Source organism: Aquarana catesbeiana, linkage group LG03, assembly GCF_042186555.1.
Source record: "Aquarana catesbeiana isolate 2022-GZ linkage group LG03, ASM4218655v1, whole genome shotgun sequence".
Classification (NCBI taxonomy): Eukaryota; Metazoa; Chordata; class Amphibia; order Anura; family Ranidae; genus Aquarana; species Aquarana catesbeiana.
In genome coordinates this window covers 110960284-110972669 of record NC_133326.1, presented here as the reverse complement: position 1 = coordinate 110972669, position 12386 = coordinate 110960284, and the positions used below count along the sequence as shown (strand labels likewise).

Below are 12386 nucleotides of genomic sequence, written 5' to 3'. Positions count from 1 at the left end.
ACTCACCAAATGGCGATGACCCCCAGCTTTGCAGTCTGGGGGTCACTTCAGGCTTATGTGATGATATCCAGAGAAGCTCAGGAGTGGTGTTGTGCACATCAGATCAAAGGATCTCTTGTTGGAATTTCTCAGCAGAATCACCAGGCACCGAAAAAGGAAAAAAATGGAACTAATAGTGGAAAGTACCGTTTGAAAAGGGATTTATTCCATATACAAATGGGTACTTACAAAATAGTTGATAAAAACAGGCATGTAAAGGGATTAGAGATGGATCCGGACGCTGCTCATGGTGTGCGTTCCAGAAACCAGGAAGTGGGTTCCAAGGAGCAGGGAATGACGTCAGTGCCACCGGAAATACGTCGACATGTTTCGCCAACCTACAGGGCAATATCAAAGACAGGTCAGGTCTTTGATAACGCCCTGTAGGTTGGCGAATCACATAAGCCTGAAGTGACCCCCACACTGCAAAGATGGGGGTCATCGCCATTTGGTGAGTGGGGACACATGTGGGGGTGGCATCTCTGCACCTGAAAAGTCCTGGAGCGTCTGTGGTCCATTGCACTTCAAAAGTTTTTTCCCATTGCGGATCAGAACATGCAGTACATTTATTTGGACTTTATTTACATGTTTTTTGCTTTGTATATTCACATCTGCACTCATCTACACTTGGTCACACATGTCTAACAATATTTGCGAGCGCCAAATTTCCATAATTTTACATTTCTAGTGAGTAGCACTTTGTGTGTGGAAGCTGCTTTAGTTTTCTTTTTCACTGTTTTTTCACCATTCAGCGCGAGTTTAAATTTTATATTATTCACTGAATACATTTTGGCCTAAATGTATGACTAAAATTGAGTTTATTAATTTTTTCTATAACAAAAAGTAGAATTACACGGCCTTTTTTCGTTTATATCGCAAAAAATTAAAATTCCAGAGGTGATCAAATACCACCAAAAGAAAGCTCTATTTGTGGGGAAAAAAGATTTGTTTGTGTACTGCCTCGCGCAATTACCAGTTAAAGTAGCGCAGTGTCACATTACAAAAAGTGCTCTGGTCATGAAGGGGGTAAAACCTTCCAGGGCTGAAGTGGTTATTACATCTCTCTATACACACACACACCTCATGTAATAAACACACAGATTTCATAGCACGTCTACTCACTGCTTCTTACTACACATGATACAAGATCACGTTGCTTATACTATACATGTAACACAGAAACTGCTTTAATAAACAGGTACACACTGCAACATACTACATGAGCAGTACATTCATTATTCATGTAATAAATCTATGCACCAGAAAATATGAAGGGGGGGATGGGGGGAGGGCAGAAAGGGCAGCTGTGAGTGATGTTTTCACTTATTTTAACATGATTTAAATTTTCTTGTCTTGAAAAGACACATAAATCGGGGAGAGGGGAGCAACTTCACCCAGGGCACTGGATGACCTTGTTTCTGCCATGTCATGTATCTACAGTGGAAGATCTTAGGCAGTGCTGCCTCTTCCTACTAGTCTAATGAGCCTTAGGTTAGATTTAGTGATGTCTACTCTGATGCTCACTGTTCTATCATGAAGAAACAAAGTCCTGCCTCTACCATGGTAGCCGCCTCCATATAGACAGGCAAAACAAGTGATTGGCAAATCAATAATGAGGAAAGATCAGTTTTGAGACCTTAAGCAATACTGGCGACAGGCCCTTTGCTTGGCTTTTACCGGTACTGTTTAAAGAGGGACTGCAGTCTCTCTTTAAACTGCTAGAGAGAAATTATCCTCACTGGGAGGTATGTCACATTCTAGCTTTACATATACTTGCAAATTTTTTCCCTTGACTGGCAAACAGAATTGAAAATTCCATTTTTCTCTGCTAGTTATAAATTCAGTGGGTGGTTGCTACTTTATGATTTTACCTTAGTCACACATTTCTCACTGAAGACAATTTCTAGTGTGAAGCTTCACTAAGGAAGATTCCCACAAAATATCAGGAGGTAAGTGTAAAATGTTAAAATACACTTACCTTTGTGTCGTCCATTTTCTAAAAACTCAGACTGGAGCACAAACAGTACCTGTTACTCAATGTTTCTGTTCACTGTCACCATTTCCTGTCCCTGCTAATTCTATCAATATAATAAGTATCCCTACAAACAATGGTCCCATAGGCTTACAACACAGGAACTACATAAAACAGAAGGAACAGGAAATGAAAAGTGCGCTATTCCAGTTTCAGAGAACTATACCAGATAAAAGGAAAGCATTGACGCAAGTGTAAAAAAAAAGGTAAAAGCAGTTAAAGCTTATCTCTTTATATAAAATCCACAAATTAATGCTACTCTGGCGTCATTATGTACAAAGAAGGACCAGCAGTCCTGTATTGTACAGGAGGGCAGCAAGGGTCTGACCACAATTTGAAGAGGTCGGACAGTAATGGAGAGTACAACCTGCTGGAGGAGTGAGGAATAAGACAAATATTTTTATTTAATCTTTCCCCTACCTAGCCAGATGAGCTCCAAGTACAAAGCCAATCAGTTGTACTGCAGTGCAAGGAGCATAATAATAGGAAGAGAGAACAGAATGATTAGATTATCGATTTGTTTCCTTTCAATGTCCAATCAAAGGCTGGGGTGCAAAGGGGACCAAAAGTGTTACTGAACATCTTCACAGAAAAATCAGGACTCCTGCCTGACCAGACAGAGCTGTACTGTGTGGCAGAGCTGTGTAGATCACAGGTCTAAATAAACAAAAATGAAAATCCCTAAGTGGGTAAAGCAGCTCCCTTATGTGTGTTCTATTTGTGTAGTCAAAGGATGATTTTTACTAACAGAAAGGGAATCGACACAAGGGACACATCCGACTGACTGTATGTCCCTTGTTCTGATATTTCTGTTTGTGATTTTGGGTGTACTTAAGCTTTAAAACTATAGCATGGCCTTTGCTGAACTAGAACACGTACCCAGAGATAGTCGGGCTTTGTCTGGCCATGCAGAAAATGACTTTCTCCTTTTGGAGGCAGATGTCTGCACACATTTCACTGCACTCTTTGAAGTCTCTCTACTAGTACTTTGTATTCTAGAGCTACTGACTACAAAAACACTACTATGACAGATTGGGATCATTACATTGCAAACAAAATTTTTATGTATTTTTTTATCTAAAAAATATTATTGGAAACACAATGTTCTCCAGTGTCCACTACCCACCTATGAGGCTTTTCTCAGGAGGTGGAGCGACAATAAACCCACTCTGGGAATGCTTCTCTGACAGCTTCTCATACAGGCCCAGGAAGTCACTGAACCTTCTCTTCACAGTGAAATTTTTGCTCCGGAACATTGGTAAATTGGTCTGGTACAGTAAAAAAAAAAAACAACAAAAAAAAAAAAAAAACATAATTAAGCGGAAAGCCAAATACACATCTGTGATTAATAATGTTACAAACTGCTCAACTGTCCATTTTACAATTGAAGTTTCAGGCTGCTTTCACATTGATCAGTTTTTCTTCCGTTTGTGTTTATATAAAAAAAAAAAAAAAAATCGGAAGAAAAATGCATGGCCATTAAATCCTATGGCGCTGTTCACACTGGTCAGTTGCGGGTCTGTTGCGTTATTCAAAGCCCTGCTTGCTGCATTTTTGGTGCAGGTTTTGAGTCACGTTCTTTTTCACAGGTGCAAAATGCACTGGAAATAGGGTACAAACATGGCAAAATTGCATATGTGTTTTTACAATGGAGCAGTGTAAAAGTAGCCTTACAGTAACTGAGGATCACAGCCTACCAGTGCGAGAAAACAGTAAAAGTGCAAGGTATGTTCACATAGTATGAAAAGGTACAAAATTATACATTATTAAAATAATTTGAACAAATGGTGATTAAATTTAAAAAAAATAAATAAAAAAAATAAAAGTGGGTAAAAAAAAAAAAAATAGAGCATAGGTCATATGCTCAATTTGAGAAAAACCATAAAGAATTGTGTTATTTAAAATAAAATTACACTTTTGCACAGAGAAGATTGAACCAGATCTTTCTGCTGCTTACCCGGGTTGAAACTTGATAAGCTACATATGCATTCATTCCATCACCTGAGGATAAAATTTGCAGTCATTACTCTAGCACAGTAATCTTTTCAAGTATCGAAAATTGATTAAAATAAAATATCACTAGAGCTGTTTATTAGCTGTGCCTTGTTGACCATTATGCTGTAAAATATTGTATTCTCAAATTATATGTCTTTATTTATATTTTTCAGAACAATTACATGCAGAACGATTGAAGCAAAATAAAATGTAATGCCGCGTACACACGAAGGGACTTTACGGCAGACTTTGCCCCGCGGACTGGATTTCGTCAGACAATTCGATCGTGTGTAGGCCCCAGCGGACTTTGTTTTCTCAAAAGTTGGACGGACTTAGATTTGAAACATGTTTTAAATTAATCCATCGAAATCGTGTCCGGTCGAAAAGTCCGATCGTCTGTATGCTAGTTCGGCGGACAAAAAGCCACACTAGGGCAGCTACTGGCTATGAACTTCCTTGTTTTAGTCCGGTCGTACGTCATCACGTACGAATTCGACAGACTTTGGTGGATTGTGTGTAGGCAAGTCCGTTCATTCAGAAAGTCCGTCGTAAAGTACGTAGAAAAGTCCTCCGAGCAAAGTCTGCCGTAAAGTCCGCTCGTGTGTACGCGATATTAGGCTGCAGACACAAAATGTCAACACATTGAAAGACAGAGGCTGAACAGTTCTGTTTACCAAGTGCTGCTGGATGAGTCAAATTAGGTTGCCTGACATCTCAGGAGGATACAAGAGATAACCACATGTTACACAGAACATAATTAGTCATTCTGAAAGAACGCTCACCAATCTTCTCAGGGTCTGTGATATTGATGTTAAGCTCAAACTGGTCCTCTTGTTCTTCCTCTTCTAACTGAGAACAACCACAAACAAATCAATTATTTAATTTACATGCACTTACGATCAACTTACAGAGACACTGTCATAAATTTTTTTTAAAAAAAGAATATAAAATTGTGGACACCTAGAAGTATTGAATATATCTTCATCAGCATCTAATAACCTACTTTTATGGCCTAATACTGGGCTTTTCTGACAGGCAAATTGTCAGCCTACCTCCTTCTCCCACACATTGATTATGATGGACTGGCCTCAGTGGGCAAAATGACTGTGCAGGAAACAGAAAGGGGCAAGTAAGCTTTGGTTCTATTGGAAGTGTTGCAGCTTTGCCTGTCATTATGGCCTGGTGTTCATTTATGTAAAAGCATATTCGAGAAACCTCTAGGTGCCTGCACTTTATACCTGCAGGTTTTCTTTTAACCACTTGCTGACCGCCTCATAGCACTTTCACTGCTACAGGGCAGCAGCTGTGTGCCGAGTCACGTATATAGGCACGCAATAACACACTCCCACCTGCAGGGGGCGCGCAGCTTCTGCAGTGATTATTCACAGGAGAAGCCGATCTGCGGGTGCCAGGCACTCGATGTCCATCGGAACCCGTCGATCGCAAAGCCAGCATATAGTATACAAACTATATATCCCATAGTTTGGTTTATGCAAACTTTATAGCGTCTACATAAACCAATCAAGAAACACATGTAGCAGAATAGATATTTGCCTAAATTAACAAAGAAATTAGATTTTTTTCAATTCTTTTATTGGATATGTTTTATAGCAGAAAGTAAAACATTTTTTTAAATGGTTGGTCTTTTCTTGTTTATAGTGCAAACAAATAAATTTAAAAAAAACAAAAAACGCAGAGGTGATCAAATACTGGATCAAATACCACCAAAGGAAAGCTCTATCTGTGTGAAAAAAAAAAATATTTGGGTACAGCGTTGCACAACCGTCAGTTAAAGTAATGCAGTGCTGTATTGCAAAAGGTGACCTGGTCATGGGGGGGGGGGGGGGGGGTAAATCTTTTGGAGGTCAAGTGGTTAATGACAGATTGACAGAAAGAAAAAACTGCCTAAAGGACCATGTCCGTGAGCCTCCCGGAGACTCACAGACATGGTCCTTTAGGCAGTTTTTTCTTTCTGCCATTTTCTCCATATGCAATTCTTTTTTGACCATAGAGCCCCATTTTATTTAGTGAGTGGGTGGGTAACCAGAGGTTTCTCCTTTTTGATACCTCTTAATTTGGAGGTTCCCCATTCTTTTGTTTAATTACGGATTCTCTTGCACGAGGACATTAGTTATAGTCCCAAGATTAGTTACAGATTTTCCAGCATGTTTGATTATTGGTTCATTTTCATAGAAACAAACAACACAGTGTTCCTTGATGGCTTGAAAGAGGGTGGAACGAACACAGTTATCCTCTTTCAGAATCCTTTTTCAGTTATAAAAGTTTTATAAAAATGACAGGTTTTGTTGTTTCTCCACCTAAATTACCTCTTCAAATGACTCCTGCTTTGGGGGTGCAGAGGCCGCTGCAATGAGCATAGGGGTTGTGAGTTGAGGCTCCTCCATCTGAGTACTGTGAGAACTGTCCACTGACAGCTTGACGGAAGAGTCTGCAGGATAGGAAAGACTGTTAACACGGTGACCACAAAATGCAGAAGAGATGCAATAAAACACAACGGTGTACCTGCAAAAATATCCTGGTCATCATCATCCAGGAAGAGGCCATTTTCTCTTGAGGTTTCTTGTGGAGTCTCTTTCTTGGGCTCTGGAGCGATTACTTGTTTACTCTGAAATAGAAGTGAGCAGGGAGTAGTGAGATTAGGAGCTTAAGCCAAATGAGGACAGGGGTCATGGATACAAGTAGAAGTCTGATGATAAAGTTACAGACAGGATCTCAGTAGCAGTTTTCCACTAATCAACCTGGAAGCAAGCCAGCATGAGATGTCCATTACACTGAGCCACATGTTACATCTACCTATAGGTGCAGTTATTTTATCTGCTCTAGAAGATATAAACTTTACAAGCATTTCGGGCATCACTCTCAAATTGTGGCTGAGCAAAGAATATATTGTGTTCCACAGCGACCAAAAATTCTTCCACTTTATATTTTCACAGGATTGGCAATGAATGACAGGTTTGGTTAAAATAGAAAATAAAAAAATAAAAAAAAAGGCCTTCCTTCTAAAGGCTGCTAAACACAAAGGAGGAAATTACCAAGAATGGAGCAGATGTGCATGCCAACCAATCAGCTTCTAGCTTTTATTTTTAAAGCTTAGGTAAAGCTAGAAGCCAATTAGTCACTATGCACAACCGCTCCAGTTTTGGTAAATTCCCTCCAATATCTTGTACACCACAAATCAATAGCGCTTTCGACTGCCATCATGTTTCTATCATAGACTGTCACTTGAGTGCTACATAGTCTATGAAGACAGTGATATTTCTGGGAACCTAAAGGTCAGTTAGCCAGAAAACGAAAGTGGAACTTTAGTCGGAAAATGAAGTCCTGCTAGATCACTTTAGGCTGACCCCTTTGCAGCTATATCTATGTAAAACATTAAATATAAATATCTATACTGTTTAAAATCCAGTAATACACTGTCTCACCCTGCTCTGCAGATGTTCAGTTGCTCTTCATTATTAGACAGTGCCAAATTTGTAGACGCTGTTCTGCTGACAGTCCTAAAGTGGAATTATACCCTTCTATTCTTTACAGCCCAGGAAGCTGCAATGTGGGCGGCAATTTACAGAACACACTAATTTTGGTAGCATTATTAAATTGGAATATATGTTTCTTGCTACAGAACATTAATTTTTTATCAAGTTGTTATAGGTAAAGTTCCGCTTTACACACTGGCACCTAAAATATGCAAATTCAGGGCACCCCAACTGACGGCGGAGTATAGCAGACGTAGTGCTGTTTCCTCCAAGAAACAGCAGAGTATAACAGATGTAGTGTTAGGCCCCTTTCACACTAGGGCGGTTTGCAGGCGCTATTGTGCTAATAATAGCCCCTGCAAACCGATCCGAAACAGCCGCTGCGGTCTCTCTAGTGTGAAAGCCCCGAGGGCTTTCACACTGGAGCGGTGCGCTAGCAAGAGGAGAAAAAAAGTCCTGCTAGCAGCATCTTCGGAGCGGTGAATACACCGCTCCTGCCCATTGAAATCAATGGGACAGCGCGACTATACCGCCGGCAAAGCGACTCTGCAGGCGTGCTTTGTGGTGGTTTTTAACCCTTTCTCGGCTGCTAGCATGGGGTAAAACCGCCCCGCTAGCGGCCAAATACCGACGGTAAAGCGCCGCTAAAAATAGCGGTGCTTTACCGCCAACGCCGCCCCCGCCCCAGTGTGAAAGGGGCCTAAGTTATAATGGCTTCAAATCTATTCTGACAGTTTTAGAACTGACAAACAAAAACTGCTGCTAACCGGAATTAAGGGGTTGGTTGGCCTGTTCAGCTTACCTGGCATAGAAGACCTGTCAAGCACACATAAACAAAGTTTCCTAACAGTGTGAGTAGAACCAGGTATGCTTAGGGAGTGATAAGTAAACAAATTCTTTTGTTAGTGAGAACATGTTAAATCTCAGACATCAGGTAGTGATCGTGCTTACTCATTTATTGGTAAAACATACAAATCTTTCTATAAATCCCTACAGTTTTCGTAGAAGAGGATCTATGTGTATGGTATGCATACATATGGAAGAAAAAACATGCCACTTTTTTTTTTTAATTGGCATAGATAACAGTAAGTGACTCACTTCTTCCTCCAAAGTTACAGCGCTGGTGCTTGGCAGATTAGGCACCCAGTTCTATACAATGAGTAGGGGAGGTCCTAGTCATGATTTGCAGCTTACACGTGGTATCCTTTCCTTACTTCAAGCAAACATGGAGACAGGGGAGTGAAAGGAAGGTACGTTTGTACAATTGGAGATGATGATGGCAGTAAAGTGAGCTTGTGGCTTTACCCCACATGGACAAAGCGCAGTAGGTTCACACTGCTGCAATACGATTTTGATCCAGCTTTTAGTGCAATTATATAGTGCTACTTGTATGCAACTTTGTTTTTGCAGTCTCCACTCTAATTCCTCCCAAAGGTGTTTTATCAGGTTGAGGTCAGAACTCTGCAGGTCAGTCAAGTTCCTCCACCGCAAACTCGCTCATCCATGTCTTTATGGACCTTGCTTTGTGCACTGGTGCGCAGTCACGTTGGAACCGGAATGGGCCATCCCCAAACTGTTCAGACAAAGTTGTGAGCATGAAATTGCCCAAAATGTCTTGGTATGCTGACACCTTAAGAGTTCCCTTCAATGGAACTAAGGGGAAAAAGCACAACCCCTGAACAAACCAACCTCACACCATAAACGCCCTTCCACCAAATGATTTGAACCAGTGCACAAAGCAAGGTCCATAAAGACATGGATGAGCAAGTTTGGGGGTGGAGGAACTTGACTGGCCTGCACAGAGTCCTGACCTCAACCCGATAGAACACTTTTGGGATGAATTAGAGAGGAGACTGTAAGCCAGGCCTTCTCGTCCACATCAGTGCCTGACCTCACAAATGCACTTCTGGAAGAATGGTCAAACATTCCCATAGACACACTCCTAAACCTTGTGGACAGCCTTCCCAGAAGAGTTGAAGCTGTTATAGCTGCAAAGGGTGGGCCAACACGATATTAAACCCTACGGACTAAGACTGGTATGCCATTAAAGTGCATATGTGTGTAAAGGCATGCGTCGCAATACTTTTGACAATATAGTGTATATATAATGGTATGTTACAGCTCACACAGAAGTAGAGAAGAATTAGGATTTCGGTCTTGTTTTTACTGCTATCCGAGGCTCAGTTAAGCTGGCTAAAAATGATTAATTTTCATTTATCCAGTGGGCTGAACACAAACAAAAAAAAAACCAAAAAACAACACACACACACCAGATTCCTACATCCACACAACTGAGGTGAATGGAGAAGTCCCCTCAGACAGGACATTGTATTCAGACAGTGGTCAGAATACATTGGTCAGCAGCTACTGATCAACAAAAATTTGCCAGCATTCCAGACTGACTTCTGTCAAAATGGAAATGGACCCAGCCAAATTGTGATCCATCTATGGCCATCTTTGGAGACATTTCTCCTTACTTCCTGTTCTGCTCACAATAGTTTTACTAGAAAGGAAGTCAGGGAAAATCTGTAACAGGAAGAAGAAAGGGGAAAGTCCCAAACATACAAAGAAAATTCACACAAAACAATACACATTACCCATTTTACAAATGAGAGTATAGGTCAGGTGTTTGTGGGATAGTTCTCTAATTAATCACCTTCACCACTGTCTTAGGTTTCTAGAAATCTATAAACAGCGAAAGTCAACCAATGTGTACCCAGTACAGTTTTATCAATCTCCTAACTGTGGTGTAATGAGCGTACCATTTTTGTATCACTGTTGAGTTTTTGGTCAGGCAGCGCACTGACACCTTTGCAGCCATTGTGCTATATGCTGGGTATTCAGTGTGCTCCTGTACCTTTAAGAAGTGGTGGCTCCCCTTCAGTCCACCTGCTCTCACCTATCCATTGGAAAACATGTGCCTCCACTGTGGGGACACTTATAAATTAGTGTTAGGTACCACAGATACCAGGGTGCCTTGATGAGGCTCTGTGGCCTACGCATGCATTTGCAAATGTGTGCAGACTAAAACCCTGCTTTTAACGCATACTGTTGGTAGAGCTGGGAGATTTTCTAAAGAAAAAAAAAAAAAAAAAACTAGATTCACCATTCGAATCAAGTTTTTTTTTTTTTTCTGGACACCGCGCCGGTCCTGAGGAGCTGCGGGCAGGAGTTTTTAGGTGAGGCCTAGTCTGCGGCGTCCGGTCTCGGGGACTAGGCCGAAGCCGCGACCTCGCCTAAAAACTCCTGCCCGCAGCTCCTCAGGACCTGCGCGGTGTCAGCACCAGTCCTGGTGAAAAAAAAATCTTTGACCTCTCAACTCGATTCAAGACGATTTTTTCCCCAGCCCTAACTGTTAGAGAGGTTTACTTGGGTGTCTGCGGGCTGGTCGGTAAGTTAAGCTTGGTTTTTTCCTTGGATTTATTCTTGGCCTTGTTTATAAGTGTAATGAGTCATCACCTGTACAAAAGGGATTCTATTCTGGACGACAACTTTAAGAAAAATAAACAGAGGTGATCTCACAGTCGTCACGCTATATGTATTACAGCAGGCTGCCACCTGCATGCTTAAGCGAGTCTGTGCTGCTGACAATGAATTTTCTCTAACACAACCTGGAGGCACTGTCTTGTAGAAGACGTGTAAGGAAAGATAAACTTTACCCAGAGCAGAAATTCAACTATTTACAAGTCTACTGTATCCTGCATGCAGCTCTGGATTTTTCTAGCAAGGTCAACTATTCATCCAGCATACCACACTCTACAATTCAATCACCAACACATTGATTCTTATACCCTACAATGCCCTTTAAATGTGATGAGATGATGAAATTACACTTTTCATGCATTAGGTTGTGTTGCCAGCCCAAAGCTGCAGTTTAGGTATGGTAATTTTTGCACTGGTCCAGCTTGGCCCATACCTGTGGAAGTTGGAAATCACACCGCTACCACAGTGATGGTGCTGGCTTTCGCTATCTTTGCCAATGACTGCTCCTGGGCGGGTTCGTGCAGGGGGGGCCAAAGTGCCAGGGCACCGTCAGTCCCAAGTGTGCTGCCTCGAGCCCAGTCAGTACTGTGCCTGCAGCAGCTACCCCTGGTTGTAATCAGGGCCGTTCACCGGCCGAGAGTGCACGTCAGTCGAAGGCGCCGTGGCCTCACTCAGTGCCCCCACCTCCACCCGCTGCAGTGTGCACATTCCCCGCTGGCGCGCCTGCTGCAGTGTGTAAATCGCCTTGTCTGCTGCCCATCCCCCCACCCACTGTATAGCCTCTACGAGGAGGGGGTAGGCTAGGTCTGTCCCACCTCCTCCCCATGTCCCCCTTGTGTCTGCCCACAACACCTTTTGTGCAGCCAATCTGTGCCTGGGAAGCAGGTGTGGGTGGGAGATTTCAAATCAGCCAGTGATCCTGTCCCGATGTCGCTGCCTGTGCCTCTGAAGACAATGCAGCCCTGGATGAGTGATCTCTCCCCCTTACTCTCTTTTCTAAATGTGCCATAGTCTTCCAGCTTTCCATGTACCATAGTGATCCTTCCTGCCTTCCATATGCCATAGTGGCAAAATGAGGTTTCGCCTAGGGTGTCAAAAATCCTTGCACCAGCCCTGTTGTAAGGTCAGGTGGGTGGCGGCGGGAGCGTGGGTGGTGTGGCAGCATCTCCACATGGCGAGTGGGCAGCCCCGCAGAAGGAAGCTGCGTCTGCATGGGAGGTGAACACCGAGGGCAGCTGAGAGCCCAGGAGAGAGAAGAGCTTCACAGCCTCCCGAAGTGGCGAGCAAAAGCATCCCAGAGTACCAAAGCCTGGACAACGTCTCTTTCAACCTCCTCTCCATGC

General features: G+C 42.4%; 1 protein-coding gene across 1 annotated transcript in view; it reads right to left on the bottom strand.

Annotated features, from left to right (window-relative positions):
• Positions 1-12386, bottom strand: part of SNX1 (sorting nexin 1) — a 111580-nt gene that overhangs the window by 63919 nt on the left and 35275 nt on the right. The window contains exons 2-6 of the mRNA XM_073618966.1: positions 6590-6692; positions 6394-6515; positions 4849-4915; positions 4029-4072; positions 3198-3339 (exon numbers count right to left, since the gene is read on the bottom strand). Of these exons, the coding sequence (XP_073475067.1) occupies positions 3198-3339; positions 4029-4072; positions 4849-4915; positions 6394-6515; positions 6590-6692 (478 nt within the window). The remainder of the gene's footprint in view (positions 1-3197; positions 3340-4028; positions 4073-4848; positions 4916-6393; positions 6516-6589; positions 6693-12386) is intronic.